We start from the raw sequence: 21,421 nt of genomic DNA, 5'->3' as shown, positions 1-21,421 counted from the left end.
CCGCGGCAAGAATTGACATGGTCCTTTTTTTTTTCCGCAGAAAATCCGCGCGGATTTTCCAGGGGAAAAAAGGATCGTCGGCACAGCGGGTTTTGTTTTCCATTGGGTTACATTGTACTGTAACCTGCATGGAAAAAGGATGCGGATCCGCAGCTGCAATTCCGCTGCGGATCCGCAGCAAAAACCGCACCGTGTGAACATAGCCTTACTAGTAATCCTCTGCGTGAAGAGGGCTTTTAGATTCTGCTGGTTATTTCTCGCTGTCTAGGTTCCTGGCCACTGCTGCAGTGAGTGTTTGCAATGCTTGCAAGCTTTCTAAGACTACATTCCCACAATGTGCTTTTGGTGAGTTTTTGATGTTGCAGATTTTCTGAACCCATTAAGAAAAATGGGTTACTTTCTTTTCTTTGACAATACACAGCGTTTAAAACTCGCCAAAAACTCATCATGGGAACCTAGTCTGTAAGCACTAATTGACGGCTAGTTGGGTTGCAGGAGTTCAGAATCGAAAAACATTGTGTCCCTGTGCTCCTCCAGTTCTGCCGCAGCATTGGTGAGTTCATACTTTGGACAAGTAATGCAATAAGACAATGGTCTGAACTGTGAATTTTCAAGAGTGGGAACCACACAGGGTAGCGGTGTGAAGATGAAACTGTTAACCCTTTAAATACCACTGTCAGTGTATGATTATAAAAATCACCTGACGTTGTACTGTTTGACATAATGATCCGGTAAAGAGGCTTTGCAGTAGAGACTATGAACACCAGGTGGTGTCATACTGTATATGTTCATTTAATTAGGTGAGTGCAGGTACACACGATCAGTCACTGTCCCCACTGACAGTTCTCTGCTCAAAGTGTGCAGGGACTGCAGTCTTGGCTTAATGTTTTGAGACTGTAAATGTTGGTTTTTCACAAAGTTCGCTGCTTCAGTGTTTTTTTTTTTTTTTTTGTGGCAATTTGCATTAGCTCTGCATTAAGAGTGATCAGGTAAATTGAAAAGTTGTTACTTGCCATGAACATTAACTCAAAGGGAACCTGTCAGCAGGATTGTGCACAGTAACCTACAGACAGTGTCAGTCTTGTAGTTGTTTAATCTTTTAGTAGTTTCGATAATAAAAATAACCTTATTTATATAGTGCCAACATATTCTTCAGCGCTTTACAGTTTGCACACATTATAAATGATATGCTCATGCCCCTGGATGGGCCTGTGGGGGGTCTTCATGTGGTGCTCTGATTAAGTATTCATCAGTATGATTTCAGACAGGTCACTGATCCCTCACTGACCTGCCCCCCAAGTTTACATAATGAACATATGTACATACTGCAAAAAAAAAGCCTTCAAGCAGGTGACAGGTATAATTGCATGTTTACTGTGTTAATAAATGTGCTTGACGTTATCAAGTATAAAAAAAAATAATAAAAAAAAAAAATCAATTTTAACCCCTTCCCGACATGTGACGGTATAGTACGTCACATGTCGGGACCCCCGCTTTGATGTGCGCTCCGGCGGTGAGCGCACATCAAAGTCGCGACATGTCAGCTGTTTTTTACAGCTGACATGTGCGCGCAATAGCGGCGGGTGAAATCGCGATCACCCGCCGCTATTAACTAGTTAAATGCCGCTGTCAAACGCAGACAGCGGCATTTAACTACCGCATCCGGCCGTGCGGCCGGATATGAGCGCATCGCCGACTGCTTGTACATTGTAACCATAGAGGTCCTGGAGACCTCTATGGTTACTGATCGCCGGTGGCTGTGAGCGCCACCCTGTGGTCGGCGCTCACAGCACACCTGCATTTTAGCTACATAACAGCGATCTGATGATCGCTGTTATGTAGCAGAGCCGATCGGGCTGTGCCTGCTTCTAGCCTCCCATGGAGGCTATAGAAGCATGGTAAAAGTTAAAAAAAAAAAAAGTAAAAAAAAATGTGAAAAAAATAAAAAAAATATAAAAGTTTAAATCACCCCCCCTTTCGCCCCAATCAAAATAAATCAATAAAAAAAAACCCCAACCTACACATATTTGGTATCGCCGCGTTCAGAATCGCCCGATCTATCAAAAAAAAAAAAAAAAAAAGCATTAACCTGATCGCTAAACGGCGTAATGAGAAAAAAAAAATCGAAACGCCAGATTTACGTTTTTTTGGTCGCCACGACATTGCATTAAAATGCAATAACGGGCGATCAAAAGAACGTATCTGCACCAAAATGCTATCATTAAAAATGCCAGCTCGGCACGCAAAAAATAAGCCCTCACCTGACCCCAGATCACGAAAAATGGAGACGCTACGAGTATCGGAAAATGGCGCAATTTTGTTTTGTTTTGTTTTTTGCAAAGTTTGGAATTTTTTTTCACCACTTAGGTGAAAAATAACCTAGTCATGTTAGGTGTCTATGAACTCGTATTGACCTGGAGAATCATAATGGCAGGTCAGTTTTAGCATTTAGTGAACCTAGCAAAATAGGCAAGCAAAAAACAAGTGTGGGATTGCACTTTTTTTGCAATTTCACTGCACTTGGAATTTTTTTCCCGTTTTCTAGTACACGACGTGGTAAAACCAATGATGTCGTTCAAAAGTACAACTCGTCCCGCAAAAAATAAGCCCTCACATGGCCAAATTGACGGAAAAATAAAAAAGTTATGGCTCTGGGAAGGAGGGGAGCGAAAAACGAAAACTGAAAAACGGAAAAAGCTCCGGGGGTGAAGGGGTTAAAATTGGAGCCGGCTGCGCAGTATCAGCTATTGGTGTGTGTGTATATAGACATCTGAAACCTTCTATTGCGCAGGCGGCGCGTTCTTCCTAGAGAAGAGAAAAAATTTCCTCCAAGATGGCGCTTTTTTTCATCTCTAGCAAAATGCCGCCGCCTGCACAAGCACGTTTATTAAATGGAATCTCACCCCAAAATTCGAGTGAGCTGCGGCCTCCGGCATCAGGGGCTTATCTACAGCATTCTGGAATGCTGTAGATAAGCCCCCAATGTATCCTGAAAGATAAGAAAAACAGGTTATATTATACTCACCCAGGTCTGGGGCCTCCATCTTCACAAGATGTCCTCTTTTTGTCTTCCTGCCGTGGCTTTGGGGCAGGCGTACTTTATCTGCCCTGTTGAGGGCAGAGCAAAGTACTGCAGTGCGCACAGATAAGCCCCTGATGCCGGTGGCTGCAGCTCATACTCGAATTTTGGGGTGACCGATTCCCTTTAACACAGTAGATATGCGATTATGCTGCAGCACAGGTGCCACAGCTGGCACCTGCCTGCAGAATGTTTTTTTTTTTTCTTCTTTCTTTCTTAGTATGTACATATATTCATTATGTAAACTAGGGGGCAGGTCAGTGAGAGATCAGGGACCTGCTGACCTGATCCCTCACTGACCTGCCCCCTAGTTTACATAATTGCTGCATTATGAATACCTAATTAGAGCACCACGTGAGGCCGCCCCGGAGCACGAGCATATCGTTAACTCAAAACTGAAAATAAAGACTAAACAACCACAAGACAGATTTCATCAACCCAGGTATCATTTTATTCAGTATAACAGCGCCGACCTGACACTGTCAGTAGGTTACTGTGCACAATCTTGCTGACAGGTTCCCTTTTAAAGGGGTTTTCTCAAGTCGTCCATTGATCAGCTCATCTATGCAATCTTCTTACAGGCTCCTCACTTTCTGATTTTGTCAGGGTGGACACTGACAAAACTGGTGAATAGCAGAGCTGTAGAACTATAAAGCTCTGCTATAACACATTCAGTATCGGTGGTTTATTCTGCAGTCTACGCAACTATCACTTATTTATATAACGCCCATTCCCTTAGATCTCTCCAGTCTAGTGCCGAGAGTGCAAACGTCTTTGAAATCCAGCACATACAGAGGCCGGATCCTGTCTTAGAACACCTGGCACGTGCAGGTGTATATAACTTGGCCCACTGGGCATGAGGTATTTTGAAGACACTGACAATCTGCAGGTAATAAATACAGGAATTGGACTGCAGTGAAATTGTTTTCACTAATGAAGGTCCTTCATACTGCTAGATATCTTTGAGACGAAAGTGAGAACTACTGAGTCCTGTCAGCCATTATTGCATAATTCTTTCATCAATACTTAGAATATCTAAACATAATCCAAAGAGCTACTTCTCCCAAAGATACAGAAGCAATTTTCATGATGAACAAATGGAGTACCATGTTGCAAGGCAATGTGATAAAGCACCACTCCAGCATATTTTTTTAATTATGCTGCTAAAGTGGTGCTACTAACATAAGATCCCTACACCTAATATTATACTTGCTACCCAGTCTTCAGCTCTTCCCAGCACTTCTCCATCTTGTGACCACAACTTCTGACTGCCCAAAAGTCAGAGGTAATGGTCACAAGTTCAGAACAAGCCTCTTACAGACTTGCATTGAAAAGTGACATCCGGCTCACTCCAGAAAGCACTGGAGTGATCTGGCAGGTCAGTCTGTCTGAGCAGCTGTAGTTGGTCTCCAGCAATGGCAGAAGACAGCAGATGATAATTCTATCAAATAAGAAAAAAAAAAACTCGAGTGGTGCTTCAAAGCACCACTCCAGCAGGTTTTTTTTTCCACTTTTGTAGTGGCACTTTTAAGCACAAGTCCCATGCCCACAGTCATATACTCGCCCTCCAGCATCTTCACCATTTTCAGCGCCATCTTGTGAGCATAGCTTCGGACTGGCAAGACCTCAGAATTTGTCACAAGCTCTCAATGCAAAGTGAGAGCCAGAAGGAGGCTCTCACAGATGTACAAAAAGAAAAAGCTATAAGAAGCCACAGCCAGCTCACCAATCCAAGCAGGTGCACGGAACATCATCTGGGACTGAGATGAACATACGTAACAATATAAGGAAGGCGTTCCAGCTCCATAAAATTCCAATGCTTTATTTCTCCATTAAAAATTGGTATGATACAAAAAAGTCCTTGCCTAGACGCAAAAGTCCTAGTACAGAGTACATGCGACGCGTTTCGATCGTACCCGATCTTAGTCAATGCATGATTTTCTGGGATTTGCAGTGATTGTTATCTAGTGTTCATGGGCCAATCCAGTGATTGGTACTAATCACATGATTTTCACCACAGGTCCTGAACACCTAAACTTCGCCGCAGCTGCGAAAAATTACACACGTGATTAAAATAAGTAACAAAACAGACAATACTTATAAATATACATACAAAACAATCAATAATGCAACAATTAATACAAAGAGAAATTTCAAAAGACTAAGAATGGAATGAATTCAACAATAGTGATACATAATTTCATTTTTACGATTGAGGCCAAATGGATACCTGGTTCGCAAATTATATATCCAAAAAGCTTCTCTGGTTAGAAGCTGTCTTTTGATGTCTCCCCCCCCCGCTGTGACAGATTAGTTTGTTCTATGCCTTGAATTGTCATCATAGATGTGTTACCTGAATGACACATGTTAAAATGTTTGGCAGCAGCTGATATATTTTTACTTTGGATATTAGTGCTACCTAGATCTCTTAAATGCTCTGTAAATCTAGTTTTTAGCTTTCTCGTAGTGCACCCTATATATGACAAATTACATTCCCTACAATCAATTTTGTACACTACATTCTTTGAGTGACAATTGATAAAGTTTATCTGAAAAGTTTTATTTTTATCCTTATCTTGAAATGTATTTTTTGTCAATGCGTATTTGCACGTGCTGCACGCAGTAACACCACATATGTAAAAGCCTTTACATTGAAGCCAAGTACTTGAAGCCGGCTTCGATGAAAAGAGACTAGGTGATAGCGAGCTGCCAATAGTTGGCGCTCTCCTGGCCACAATATTAAGCCCATCTTTGAGGATATCTGAAAGTAAATCGTCTTCCGTCCTGTGCTCCGCTCCCCCGTCCTCCTGCCCGCTCCCCCCAGCTCCTATGTCACCCCCCGGTGCTCCGACGCCCCCCCCCCCCCCCGATCTCCCCCCCCTTATACTTACCGAGGCTCCCGGTGTCGGTCCGTCTCCTCGCTGGGCGCCGCCATCTTCCAAAATGGCGGGCGCATGCTCAGTGCGCCTGCCGAATCTGCCGTCCGGCAGATTCATTACAAGTACATTTTGATCGCTGTAGTAGGTTCTATCACAGCGATCAAAATAAAAAAAATAATAAATAAACCCCCCCCTTTATCACCCCCATAGGTAGGGACAATAATAAAATAAAGAAAATATTTTTTTTTCTTTTTCCACTAGGGTTAGGGTTAGAACTAGGGTTAGGGTTACGGGTAGGGTTAGGGTTACAGGTAGGGTTAGGGGTAGGGTTAGGGTTATGGCATGTGCGGATTTGGCCGCGGATCCGCAGCGGGTTGGCCGCGGATCCACAGCGGATTGGCCGCTGCGAATTCGTAGCAGTTTTCCATCAGGTTTACAGTACCATGTACACCTATTGAAAACCAAATCCGCTGTGCCCATGGTGCGGAAAATTCCGTGCAGAAACGCTGCGTTGTATTTTCCGCAGCATGTCAATTCTTTGTGCGGATTCCGCAGCGTTTTACACCTGTTCCTCAATAGGAATCCGCAGGTGAAATCCGCACAAAAAAACACTGGAAATCTGCTGTAAATCCGCAGGTAAAACGCAGTGCCTTTTACCTTGGGGTTGGGATTAGGGTTAGGGTTGTGATTAGTATTAGGGTTAGGGTTGGAATTAGGGTTACGGGTGTGTTGGGGTTAGGGTTGTGGTTAGGGGTGTGTTGGGGTTAGGGTTGGGATTAGGGTTATGGCTACAGTTGGGATTAGGATTAGGGGTGTGTTGGGGTTAGTGTTGAAGTTAGAATTGAGGGGTTTCCACTGTTTAGGCACATCAGGGGTCTCCAAACGCAACATGGCGCCACCATTGATTCCAGCCAATCTTGCATTCAAAAAGTCAAATGGTGCTCCCTCCCTTCAAAGCCCCGACGTGCGCCCAAACAGTGGTTTACCTCCACATATGGGGTATCAGCGTACTCACAACAAACTGGGCAACAACTGTTGGGGTCCAATTTCTCCTGTTACCCTTGAGAAAATAAAAAATTGCTTGCTAAAACATCTTTTTTGAGGAAAGAAAAATGATTTTTTATTTTCACGGCTCTGCGTTGTAAACTTCTGTGAAGCACTTGGGGGTTGAACGTGCTCATCACACATCTAGATAAGTTCCTTGGGGGGTCTAGTTTCCAAAATGGGGTCACTTGTGGGGTGTTTCTACTGTTTAGGCACATCAGGGGCTCTGCAAATGCAACGTGACGCCCGCAGACCATTCCATCAAAGTCTGCATTTCAAATGTCACTACTTCCCTTCCGAGCCCTGACGTGTGCCCAAACAGTGGTTTACCCCCACATATGGGGTATCAGCGTACTCAGGAGAAACTGGACAACAACTTTTGGGGTCCAATTTCTCCTGTTACCCTTGCAAAAATAAAAAATTCTGGGCTAAAAAAATATTTTTGAGGAAAGGAAACACATTTATTATTTTCACGGCTCTGCGTTATAAACTTCTGTGAAGCACTTGGGGGTTCAAAGTGCTCACCACACATCTAGATAAGTTCCCTTGGGGGTCTAGTTTCCAAAATGGGGTCACTTGTGCGGGAGCTCCAATGTTTAGGCACACAGGGGCTCTCCAAACGCGACATGGTGTCCGCTAATGATTGGAGCTAATTTTCCATTCAAAAAGCCAAATGGCGTGCCTTCCCTTCCGAGCCCTGCCGTGCGCCCAAACAGTGGTTTACCCCCACATATGGGGTATCATCGTACTCAGGACAAACTGGACAACAACATTTGGGGTCCAATTTCTCCTATTACCCTTGGGAAAATAAAAAATTCTGGGCTAAAAATCATTTTTGAGGAAAGAAAAATTATTTTTTTTATTTTCATGGCTCTGCGTTATAAACTTCTGTGAAGCACCTGGGGGTTATAAGTGCTCACTATGCATCTAGATAAGTTCCTTGGGGGGTCTAGTTTCCAAAATGGGGTCACTTGTAGGGGAGCTCCAATGTTTAGGCACACAGGGGCTCTCCAAACGCGACATGGTGTCCGCTAACGATTGGAGCTAATTTTCCATTCAAAAAGTCAAATGGCGCTCCTTCCCTTCCGAGCCTTACCATGTGCCCAAACAGTGGTTTACCCCCACATGTGAGGTATCGGTGTATTCAGGAGAAATTGTCCAACAAATTTTAGGATCCATTTTATCCTGTTGCCGATGTGAAAATGAAAAAATTGAGGCTAAAATAATTTTTTGGTGAAAAAAAAAAAAAGTACTGTTTCATTTTTACGGATCAATTTGTGAAGCACCTGGGGGTTTAAAGTGCTCACTATGCTTCTAGATAAGTTCCTTGGGGGTCTAGTTTCCAAAATGGGGTCACTTGTGGGGGAGCTCCAATGTTTAGGCACACGGGGGCTCTCCAAACGCGACATGGTGTCCGCTAAAGATTGGAGCCAATTTTTCATTGAAAGTCAAATGGCGCTCCTTCCCTTCCGAGCCCTGCCGTGTGCCCAAACAGTGGTTTACCCCCACATATGAGGTATCAGCGTACTCAGGATAAATTGGACAACAACGTTCGTGGTCCAGTTTCTCCTTTTACCCTTGGGAAAATAAAAAAATTTTCGCTAAAAGATCATTTTTGTGACTAAAAAGTTAAATGTTCATTTTTTACTTCCATGTTGCTTCTGCTGCTGTGAAACACCTGAAGGGTTAATAAACTTCTTGAATGTGGTTTTGAGCACCTTGAGGGGTGCAGTTTTTAGAATGGTGTCACTTTTGGGTATTTTCAGCCATATAGAACCCTCAAACTGACTTCAAATGTGAGGTGGTCCCTAAAAAAAATGGTTTTGTAAATTTTGTTGTAAAAATGAGAAATCACTGGTCAAATTTTAACCCTTATAACTTCCTAGCAAAAAAAAAAATTGTTTCCAAAATTGTGCTGATGTAAAGTAGACATGTGGGAAATGTTATTTATTAACTATTTTGTGTCACATAACTCTCTGGTTTAACAGAATAAAAATTCAAAATGTGAAAATTGCAAAATTTTCAAAATTTTTGCCAAATTTCCGTTTTTTTTCACAAATAAACTCAAAAAATATCGACCTAAATTTACCACTAACATGAAGCCCAATATGTCACGAAAAAACAATCTCAGAATCGCTAGGATCCGTTGAAGCGTTCCTGAGTTATTACCTCATAAAGGGACACTGGTCAGAATTGCAACAAACGGCAAGGTCATTAAGGCCAAAATAGGCTGGGTCATGAAGGGGTTAATCACATTTGTGTGTAATTTTTCGCAGCTGCGGCGAAGTTTAGGTGTTCAGGACTTGTGGTGAAAATCATGTGATTAGTACCAATCACTGGATTGGCCCATGAACACTAGATAACAATCACTGCAAATCCCAGAAAATCATGCATTGACTAAGATCGGGTACGATCGAAACGCGTCGCATGTACTCTGTACTAGGACTTTTGCGTCTAGGCAAGGACTTTTTTGTATCATACCAATTTTTAATGGAGAAATAAAGCATTGGAATTTTATGGAGCTGGAACGCCTTCCTTATATTGTCTCACAGATGTACATTGATTAGTGACCTCTGCTCGCTCCATGAAGCACTGGAGCAGTCGGCAGGTCAGAAACTGCAGGAGACAGAGCAGCGTAAAAATGGATAAACGCCGAAAGGCGAGTATCAGACAAAAAGTAGGGTACTTGGATTTTTTTTTTTTTTTGGCAAATAAATACAGCTGTTGGAGTGGTGCTTTAAAATACATAGCTTGGTAATCCAAAAGCATTGAAATTGTGGCTCCTTGGTCAGGATGTTCCCTTGATCTAAAGGTACCTTCACACGAAACGACGCTGCAGCGATAGCGACAACGATGCCGATTGCTGCAGCGTCGCTGTTTGATCGCTGGAGAGCTGTCACACAGACCGCTCTCCAGCGACCAACGATGCCGAGGTCCCCGGGTAACCAGGGTAAACATCGGGTTGCTAAGCGCAGGGCCGCGCTTAGTAACCCGATGTTTACCCTGGTTACCAGCGTAAAATGTAAAAAAAACAAACAGTACATACTTACATTCGCGTCCCCCGGCGTCCGCTTCCTGCACTGACTGACTGACTGAGCGCCGGCAGTAGCAGGGCACAGCGGTGACGTCACCGCTGTGCTGTGCTTTCACTTTGCGGCGCTCAGTCAGTGTGGGAAGCAGACGGCAGGGGACGCGCAGGTGAGTATGTACTGTTTTTTTTTTTTTTTTTACATTTTACACTGGTAGCCAGGGTAAACATCGGGTTACTAAGCGCGGCCCTGCGCTTAGTAACCCGATGTTTACCCTGGTTACCAGTGTAAAATATCGCTGGTATCGTTGCTTTTGCTGTCGAACACAACGATACACGGCGATCGGACGACCAAATAAAGTTCTGAACTTTATTCAGCGACCAGCGACATCACAGCAGGATCCTGATCGCTGCTGCGTGTCAAACTAAACGATATCGCTAGCCAGGACGCTGCAACGTCACGGATCGCTAGCGATATCGTTACAAAGTCGTTTCGTGTGAAGGTACCTTAAATGCCAGTGAGGCAAGAGGGGTGGACAAACCCAGAGATTGTGATAAATCCCCAAGCACTGATTAGACAAGAATGGGCCATCAGTTAGGAAGTTGATATCCATCATGTCAGGGTGAATTACAGAAGTATTGAAAAATAAGGGTCAGCAATATCAAGTTTATGCAAAGGCTCAATATTTAGATAAACTTTATGAAAAGACTAATATTTTTCAGTAAGTATATAAAGATTTGAAGTCCTTAATTGCACTTCAGTAACAATAGAAATATCAGACTAAGGCTGTGTGCGTGCACACAGTGTCTTTTTGCAGTGTTTTTTTTTCTCTAGTAATTTCCCCCCCCAAGACAGCACACCGGAGGATGTTACCCCTTTCCTAATAGGGACAGGAAATGCCAAAGTGGTTAAATAGCCACTTCCACAGCCTCCCCTCCGCAGGTGATATACAGGAGCTCCTCACAGCAGTAAGGAGGACCATGGAGATTGAGGAGAAGACTTCCCAGACAGTACAGGAACAGATGTTCTGGGGGGTCTCCGTTCTAGGAAGAAGCAGGTATTTCCCATTCATAAAAAACATCCGGGACTTGGTCCTAGAAGAGTGGGAATCCCCAGAAAAGAGGCTGACCATTCCAGCAGAGATGAGACTGTATCATGCTGGTCAGAGATTCCAAAGGTCGACTTCCAGATTGCTGGGGTAGATAAAAAGACCACACTACCATTTGAGGATGCCTCACAGTTGAAGGACCCTCTGGAACACAAGATAGATGGGCTACTGAGGAAGACATAGGAAATCTTGACATCTTTACTGAATGCCAATGCCATATCTACCTGTCTGGCCCGATCGATGTACCGTTGGCTGGGGCAGCTGGAGGAACACCTGTCCACAGGTACTCCCAGAGAGGACATTCTAGCTTCTCTGCCTCTCCTCCAGAAGGCAAGACTTTCCTAGCAGATGCATCTGCGGAATCCATGAGTAACCGCAAGGTGGTCAGGGTTGTTAAACTCTGTAAGATGAGCACTCTGACTGAGATCTTGGAGCGGGGACATGACTTCAAACTGAAGTTGTTCTATCCCCTTCAAAGGGAAATACATGTTTGGTCCTGCCCTCAATGAGATGTTTAGAGAAGGCTTCGGACAAAAAGACCTTACCGGAACCTTGGAATACTAGGAAAAGACCCTTCCTCCCCCAGAAAGAGCATACACCTCAGTACAAGGGGAAGGGAAAGTCAGGTCGCTGGAACTACCTGAAAGGGGGAAAAGACATCTTTCTTCCCCACTCTTGGACAAAAGAAGCCATAACCTCAACACGGTAGGTCGCACCTCAGACTTCCTTCCACAGTAGCACAAGATCTGTTAAGATCAATGGACTTTAACATCAGTCAGGGAAGGAATAAAGAGTTTGCCTCATAGCCTCCAGAAACGATAGACAGCATAACTCTCCTCTCCAGAGCTGCAATCCACCTTGAGAGTAAAAAAAAAAAACCTATTATCCACAAAGGTTGTCTCCATAGTCCCGGAAAATGAAAGAAACATTACTCAAACCTGTTTCTCATAAAGAAACCAAACTGGTCCCATCGGGTTATAATCAATCTGAAAACCCTGAATCATTATGTAACATACAGAAGATTCAAGAAGGAATCTGTCACGTCAACAGTACCTCTGAGTGGGCAGAATTTCGTCATGGTGACAGTAGACCTACCGGATGCATATTATCAGATTTCGATCCATCCAAGTTACTGGGGGTTCTTAAGAATCGCAGTTGCCCAGGGAGAGCACACAGGCCATTATCGGTTCATTGTCTTCCCATTCAGTCTATCCTCGGCCCTACAGATCTTCACAAAGATCATGTCATCGGTCATGGCATACATCAGAGGACAGCACATATGCATAGTTCCATACCTTGACGACCTCTTGTTGGTGGCTCCTTCAGTACCCATGCTACAGGAACATGTACAGATGGGGACTCGGATCTTATCGTCTCTAGGCTGGATAATGAACCTCAAAATCAGATATGGTTCTTACAACAAGACATTCTTAGGAGTCCTGCTAGACTCACACAGCCAAACATCTTTCTTGCCCAAACAAAAACAGATCTTGTTAACCCCTTCACCCCCGGAGCTTTTTCCGTTTTCGTTTTTCGCTCCCCTCCTTCCCAGAGCCATAACTTTTTTATTTTTCCGTCAATATGGCCATGTGAGGGCTTATTTTTTGCGGGACGAGTTGTACTTTTCAACGACATCATTGGTTTTAGCATGTCGTGTACTAGAAAACGGGAAAAAAATTCCAAGTGCAGTGAAATTGCAAAAAAAGTGCAATCGCACACTTGTTTTTTGCTTGCCTATTTTGCTAGGTTCACTAAATGCTAAAACTGACCTGCCATTATGATTCTCCAGGTCAGTACGAGTTCATAGACACCTAACATGACTAGGTTATTTTTCACCTAAGTGGTGAAAAAAAATTCCAAACTTTGCAAAAAACAAAACAAAACAAAATTGCGCCATTTTCCGATACTCGTAGCGTCTCCATTTTTCGTGATCTGGGGTCAGGTGAGGGCTTATTTTTTGCATGCCGAGCTGGCGTTTTTAATGATAGCATTTTGGTGCAGACACGTTCTTTTGATCGCCCGTTATTGCATTTTAATGCAATGCCGTGGCGACCAAAAAAACGTAATTCTGGCGTTCCGATTTTTTTTCTCGTTACGCCGTTTTGCGATCAGGTTAATGCTTTTTTTTTATTGATAGATCGGGCGATTCTGAACGCGGCGATACCAAATATGTGTAGGTTGGGCGCTTTTTTTATTGATTTATTTTGATTGGGGCGAAAGGGGGGTGATTTAAACTTTTATGTTTTTTTTTTTTTTTTCACATTTTTAAAAACTTTTTTTTTTTACTTTTGCCATGCTTCAATAGCCTCCATGGGAGGCTAGAAGCAGGCACAGCCCGATCGGCTCTGCTATGCAGCACCGATCATAAGATCGCTGCTACACAGCAGAATTGCAGGTGTGCTGTGAGCGCCGACCACAGGGGGGCGCTCACAGCCACCGGCAATCAGTAACCATAGAGGTCTCAAGGACCTCTATGGTTACTGTCCTGATGCATCGCCGACCCCCGATCATGTGACGGGGGTCGGCGATGCGCTCATATCCGGCCGCACGGCCGGATGCGGTAGTTAAATGCCGCTGTCTGTGTTTGACAGCGGCATTTAACTAGTTAATAGCGGCGGGTGATCGCGATTTCACCCGCCGCTATTGCGCGCACATGTCAGCTGTAAGAAACAGCTGACATGTCGCGACTTTGATGTGCGCTCACCGCCGGAGCGCACATCAAAGCGGGGGTCCCGACATGTGACGTACTATACCGTCACATGTCGGGAAGGGGTTAAAATCAAAGCTAAAGATACTACAGAGCAAGAAAGCATGTTGGATCTATGACATCCTGCATCCAGATAGTAGCTTGGGCACAAGCACACACCAGGACACTTCAGACTCACATCCTGGCAAACTGGGACTGATCCCCTGAATCATTGGACAAGAAGATCCAGATGCTGTCTCGTGTAAAGACCTTGTTGACATGGTGGCTAAAAACAGGGAACTTGAGCAGAGGGGTTCACTGGATGCAAGTCCCAGCGATCACTATAAAAGTGGACGCCAGCGGGAAAGGTTGGGGAGCCATGGTATCCCAACACGTATTCCAGGGATGCTGGTTAGACGAGATAAGCGGACTATCCTCAAACTTCAGAGAACTGAAGGTGGTAGAGGAGGTCCTCAAGACCGCAGTAACCCTAGTCCGGGATACCATGTCAAAATATACTATGACAACAGTAGCCCACCCTCGTCATCAAGGAAGTACAAGGCACGAGAACCTGAAGGCAATATCAGCCAGAATATTCTTGTGGTCCAAAGAACACCACCTCTCCCTGTCCGCTTTGCACATAAAGGGTGCGGTAAACATACAGGCTGATTTTTTATTTTTTTTTTTTTTTTTTCTGAGCAGAAAAGAAATCCATCCAGGGGAATGGAGTCTAGATTCTGAGGTCTTTCAAATACTGACCAGAAGGTGGGGCCATCCAGAGGTAGATCTAGTTACAAGAGGACAGAATGCAAAAGTGGATGAATATTATTTGCTAAATCCAGCCAATCCCTGCTTAGGTGTAGATGCGTTAGCCCACCCATGGGCATTCAGACTGGCCTATGCCTTCCCTCCATTACCAATCCTACCAAGAGTTCTACAAAAGATAAGAGTGGAAAAGGTCAAGGTAATGTTGGCACCATTCTAGCCCAAAAGAAGCTAATTTCTTCCGGATTCTGAGAGGTTACGTCTGAAGGCCTGGCTTCTGAGTTCTCAATCCTGAAGACCAGAGGATTGTCAGACAGGGTAATTCGGACACCACAGAAAAGTCGAAAGGCAGTAACAAACTATCAACCAGAAGATATGGAAGATCTTTATCTCATGGAGTGCACCCAAATGACCTAACCCACACCAGCTGAACTTAGCTCGGATCCTGGATTTTCTACAAGAAGGGCTAGAGAAGGGTCTCAGACCTAGCACCCTAAAAGTACAGGTGGCGGACCTAAGCTCATACTTTGACCAGATGTTAGCCGACCGCTGATGGATTAGAAGGTTTGACAACAGCATCTTGCATATGTCCAAGAACTACGAACTTAGTTCCGGCCTAGGACCTCAATGCGGTTTTGATGGGGCTCACGCTAACACCTTTCGAACCCTTGTCATCCATAGACTGGACGAAGTAAAAATGGAGCGGTAATCCATAGAGGTAGACACTCTCCTGGAAAGCAGCCTTCCTGGTAGCAATAACTACAGCCAGGAGAGTGGGCTAATTACAAGCTCTCTCGATCAATCAACCCTACATGAAGAGCTTGCAGGACCAACTTATTCTGCAATTTGGATCTGCCATTTCTTCCCAAGGTAGTCTGTTTCACAAGTCTCAGGAGAATTCTTCCCTCCTATCAAGAGTTGGGAAATAAGAACAGTTCCACACTTTGGATGACCGGAGAGCTGTACTCCATTACCTTCAGGTGACTGAAGAAACTAGGAAGGACTAAAACCTGTTTGTTCACCTTCGAGGCCAAAATAAGCGGAAGACTTCCAGATCCACGATCAACAACTGTATCGAGAGCAATCTGAGACATATCTTGTCTAGGGCCTTCCACCACCAGAAAAATTTACGTTTCAATCTACCAGAGTGACATCTGTCTCCTGGGCTGAGAAAGCCAGTGCTTCCATCGAGCAGACATGCAGAGTTGCTACCTGGTCCTCGGACTTCTGGAGAAAAGTCCTCCAAGCTGTAGTCCCTCCTTAAAACATTACTCTTGGGTACTGCTCCGGTGTGCTGTTGTGGGGGGGTTACTAGAGAAAATGGAATTAGACTTACTGGTAATTCAGTTTCTAGTAACCCACCACGACAGCATGGGTAATCCATCACTTTGCTTAATTTTTGTTCTTTAACCCCTTCCCGCTGCGGCCCTTTTTCGTTTGTTTTAGTTTTTCGCTCCCCCTCCTTCCCAGAGCCATAACTTTATTTTTCCGTCAATATGGTCATGTAAGGGCTTATTTTTTGCAGGACGAGTTTCTTTTGAACGACACCATTGGTTTTACCATGTCTTGTACTAGAAAACGGGAAAAAGTGTGGTGAAATTGCAAAAAAAGTGCAATCCCACACTTGTTTTTTGTTTGGCTTTTTTTCTAGCTTCACCAAATGCTAAAACTGACCAGATATTTTGATTCTCCAGGTCATTACGAGTTCATAGACTCCAAACATGTCTAGGTTATTTTTATCTAAGTGGTGAAAAAAAAAAATTCAAAACTTTGCTAAAACAAAAAATGCGCCTTTTTCCGATACCCGTAGTGTATCCATTTTTCGTGATCTGGGGTCGGGTGAGGGCTTATTTTTTGCATGCCGAGCTGACGTTTTTGGTGATACCACTTTTGTGCAGATATGTTCTTTTGATCACCCGTTACTGCATTTTAATGCAATGTCGCGGCGACCAAAAAAACGTAATTCTGGCATTTTGAATTTTTTTCTCTGCACCATTTAGCGATCAGGTTAATGCTGCTTTTTTAATTGATGGATCGGGCGATTCTGAACGCGGCAATACCAAATATGTGTAGGTTTTATATTTTTTTATTTTTTTTTTTTGATGGGGCGAAAGGGGGGTGATTTAAACTTTTATATTTAATTTTTTTCATATTTTTAAAAACATTTTTTTTACTTTTGCCATGCTTCAATAGCCTCTATGGGAGGCTAGAAGCTGGCACAGCCTGATTGGCTCTGCTATATAGCAGCGATCACAGGGGGGGCGCTCACAGCAGGCCGGCATCAGTAGCCATAGAGGTCTCAAGGACCTCTATGCTTACCATCCTGATGCATTGCCGACCCCCGATCATGTGACGGGGGCCGGTGATGCGCTCATTTCCGGCCACGCGGCCGGAAGCGCCGGATAAATTCCGCTGTCAGCGTTTGACAGCGGCATTTAACAGGTTAATAGCGGCGGGTGAATCGCGATTTCACCTGCCGCTATTGCGCGCACATGTCAGCTGTACAAAACAGCTGACATGTCACAACTTTGATGTGGGCTCACCGCCGGAGCCCACATCAAAGCAGGGGACCCGACATGCGCCGTACTAGTACAGGGTATGTCGGGAAGGGGTTAAGAGAATAAATATAATTGGCATCTGTGTGACAACATGACAAACACCGGCGCTGTGGTTCTCATAGTCAGTAACATTACCGTCGGTCAGAGCACTGCAGGGTCACTGTCAGATGTCAGCATGACCCGTGGTAAAAAGCTTGCCGCAGGTCATAGGCGACGGCTGGTGAGACTACTACTCCCATCAGCTGACGTCTGCTGTCACTCACTACAGCGGTAGCTGACGGGTGTTTTCATCAGCCTGCTCCTGTGCTAAAAGTTAAAATAAAGAAATATTGACATAAAAATAAAAAAACACCGTATACTCGCCTTAGGCCGGCGTCACACTAGCGTATTGCATCCCATGCGAGATCATCGGATGCGATATGCTAATGACACTCGGCTCCTGCTCGCAGCAGAGCAGGAGCCAAGTGTCATGCGCCTGTGCTCCGATTCTCTTGCACAGGGAGGATCTGAGCACAGCTGCGGAGGAGGCGGAGAAATGAATTTCTCAATCTCCTCCATTGCTGGGGTCCGCTTATAACGCACATCACTCGGATGATATCCAAGTGATGTGCGTTGTCTCACTCGCACCCATAGGCTTATATGGGTGCGAGTGAGCCGAGAGTTTTCCTCGGTCTGAGACAATCGCAGCTTGCTGCGATTGTCTTGGACCGAAGAAAACGGCCAACAAAAAGTCGGCTGCTGGGAGCTGCCCCATATGTTAACATTGGTCCGAGTGCAATGCTATTTTTATTTTTTTTTTCACATTGCACTCGGCCGTTTAAAACGTCACTGTGATGCCGGCCTTACACCTAATCCCTGAAGCCCTTTGTCTCCTGTAAAAACTAAAAAATACACCATATACTAACCTGAACACCTAATCCCCAATGCCTATGCTACCTCAAAAAGAAAAAAACAGCAAAAAAAAACCACCATATACCTCACCTGTCTGCTGTAATCCATAATGTCCCATCACGATTCAGGTCACCTGTAGATCAGTTGCACCAGCTGATGCGACTGGTCTACCCTGCAGCTGGCAACGCACTGACACAGGAGGTAATCACTCCTGCAGTGTGTGCGTGCGCTGAGCCTGTGGTGAGAGTTCACCGGAGTTCATCAGCTGATGAGCCTCGGTGACCTTACTTAAGGCATTGCTGCCTGAGAAAGTTCTGTGATCGCTCCTACATAGGTTGGTGACAATGTGGGACATTGCTTTAACGTTTGTATTAACTTTGAACCTGGGGTGAGTATATTGGATTAATTTAAATAATTAACCCACGGAGGTATTTTTGTTTTTGTGTTTTCGTTTTTTGCTCCCCTTAGCAGAGCCATAACTTATTTTTCCGTCAATATGTCTGAGAGCTTGTTTTTTGCGGGACGAGTTGTACTTTTGAACAACACCAATGGTTTTACCATGTCGTGTACTAGAAAATGGGAAAAAAAATCCAAGTGTGGTGAAATTGCAAAAAAAGTGCAATCTCACACTTGTTTTTCATTTGTTTTTTTTTTTTACTAGGTTCACTAAATGCTAAAACTGACCAGCCAAAAGCGCGAGTTAAATGCCGCTGTCAGCGTTTGACAGTGACATTTAGCGGGTTAATAGCCGTAGGTGGATCGCGATTCCACCTGCGGCTATTCCGGGCACATGTCATTTGTTCAAAGCAGCTGACGTGTGTCGGGAAAGATGTGGACTTCCTGCCTGAGCCCACATCAAAGGGAGGGACTCCGACATCTGTGTACTATTACGCCTGATGTTGGAAAGGGGTTAAAGAATGTGTCGGTTTCAAATAATGTTTTATTCTGTGTTTATTTCTCTTTACTTACAGGTTTAGTAATGAAAGGGTGTCTCTGACTCCTCTTCATTACTAAACCTAGGGCTTGGTGTCAGCGATAGCAGCTGACACCAACCCGTAATCCCATTACCCTGGCGAGACACTGGGAAGAGCCTGGGAAAAGTGCCAGAATTGGCCCTTCAAATATGAAGTGTCATTTCTGGGGCAGCTGAGGGCTGGTATTGTTAGCCAGGTATGGGGCAAATAAGGCTACTTTCACATTAGCGTCGTGCACTGCACGTCGCAATGCGACGTTGCAGCGCACCGAAGCATACTGTGGAAGCGCCGCACAATGGGGCAGCGGATGCTGTTTTTCAACGCATCCGCTGCCCCATTGTGAGGTGCGGGGGGCCGGAAATGCTGGACATGACGCACCAAAAAACGTTACAAGCAACGTTTTTTGGTGGCGACGCACCGACGCAACCGTCGCACGACGGTTGCGACGTGTGGCAATGCGTCGCTAATGCAAGTCAATGGAGAAACGCATCCTGCAAGCACTTTTGCAGGATGCGTTTTTCTACAAAACGACGCATAGCGACGTGCAGTGCACGACGCTAGTGTGAAGTAGCCTAAGCATGAAAACAGGTTTGAACAAGGAAATTACACTACAAAACGTCTTTTTTTTTTTTTTTTTTTCCCCCTCCCGTTTTGAAATATCTTCTCTAAAAAGTACTCATTGCTGTACAAAAATGAGCGTTCTGTTTTTGCTGCCAAAAAATTCCTAGCAATGCAGAAATTTCTGTAGTCAAATACTCAACATGTGCGCACAGCCTCAGGTGCATTATTTTTTTTTTTTTTCCCACGTGGAATTGGCCCAAAAACGCTAGGGAATGCTTATGCCGGCAAAGACTGACAATCCTGTTGTGTTGTGCACATGATCAGTAATTTTCCTGTCAGGATTTGCTGCGCGTTTAAATCCAAGCTGTGTGCACGACACTTCTGAAATCTCACTTTGCTGATACTGTAAAACACAGCTGAAAATTTGCATTAAAAAAGCTGCAAAAACACCTAGTGTGAACTAGTTCTAAAAACACTGAAGCTGCAAACTGATAACCAAAATTTGTCGTTCTCAAAACTGGAGCTGTAATTTTTTTTTTTTTTAATTTTTTTTTTCAGACTTCTATGAGTGAATTTGATCTATGATTTGGGGAAAAATACAGCCATATCAAAATTACATGGACACTTGACAAAATGCATGGTACCTGATTAATGTCATTGTGTACACAACTCTTAATTGAAGATGTGCCATTTCATTGAGACTGAAGTAACATACCTGGCGGTAGGGTACAGCACCACTTATGAATGTCAGGTGACTTTGCCACATGTTGTCCAGCTCTGGTTAACAACTAGCCAAAACTGTCTTGAAAACACCAAGCTGACACATTTTTGGGTAAATAGATTTTGCACCAGACAACTGACACACTTATCAATTGGGTTCATAAACGATGATGGCTAAAAACATTAATGGAACCTGTGCATAAATCCATTCTGTCTGTTTTTGTGTTTCGTCTTTTTTTTTGTCTTTAGGCCAATAGATTAATTTTACTTAATTTGTCCTTTGTAGTGTTTGAAGATACTGTGGAGGAGCGTGTCATCAACGAGGAGTATAAAATCTGGAAGAAAAATACTCCTTTCCTCTATGACCTTGTAATGACACATGCCCTGGAGTGGCCAAGTCTCACTGTGCAGTGGCTTCCTGATGTCACTAGGTAATAATTGTCTCTTTGCCAAGTGTTTTTTGTATGTATGTGTGTGTGGTGTTAAGAGCTTGGGTATAATGGAATTTAACCATTTTGGTAATGCTCATAAGCTAAATTCACATGATCCTATTACTCTGTCACCTCATTGGGGGACACAGGACCATGGGTGTTATGCTGCTGTCCACTAGGAGGCGGCACTATGCATAATCTGAAAAAGATTAACCGTGGCTCCTCCTCTGCAGTATACACCATGGACGGCGTCAGCCTTCTCCAGTTTTTGCTTAGTGTCGCGTAGGAGGCACACCTAAGATTTTTTACTCCGTTTTTTTTTTTTTTTTTCCGACGGATTACAGATGAAGAAAAATGGGTCTCCTGTGAGACTCCCGGCATGGCTCCTTCCTCGGCCCCCTATTACGGGGTGCCCGGTTGAAGTATAGATGGCTATTCCCCATGCCGCTTCTTCCCCAGTCCCTCGGGTGCTGGTTCGAAGTCGAGACTCCCCCTCCTTCCCCAATTCCTTTTGGTTTCTGGGTTGAGGTCGAGGCGAGGATAAAGCCCCCTGAAGGGGACAACAGCACCCTCCCTAATCCCCCTCTGGGGGCATTAGGTTGAGACGCCTCAGATAGGGCCTGTACAGGCAGCATTCTACAGCTCCCAGCAATGGGCCAGCACACTGCGCCTGCATCCAGGGACCCCAGCCCAGCT

At 44.4% G+C, this 21,421-nt stretch overlaps 1 protein-coding gene across 2 annotated transcripts in view; it reads left to right on the top strand.

Annotated features, from left to right (window-relative positions):
* Positions 1-21,421, top strand: part of RBBP7 (RB binding protein 7, chromatin remodeling factor) — a 98,608-nt gene that overhangs the window by 11,679 nt on the left and 65,508 nt on the right. For both annotated transcript variants that reach the window (XM_077296305.1, XM_077296304.1), the window contains exon 2: positions 20,581-20,725. In XM_077296305.1, coding sequence (XP_077152420.1) covers positions 20,581-20,725 — 145 coding nt within the window. The remainder of the gene's footprint in view (positions 1-20,580; positions 20,726-21,421) is intronic.

The sequence above is a fragment of the Ranitomeya variabilis genome, chromosome 3 (genome assembly GCF_051348905.1).
Source record: "Ranitomeya variabilis isolate aRanVar5 chromosome 3, aRanVar5.hap1, whole genome shotgun sequence".
NCBI lineage: Eukaryota > Metazoa > Chordata > Amphibia > Anura > Dendrobatidae > Ranitomeya > Ranitomeya variabilis.
This window is presented reverse-complemented; position numbering and strand designations above follow the sequence as displayed.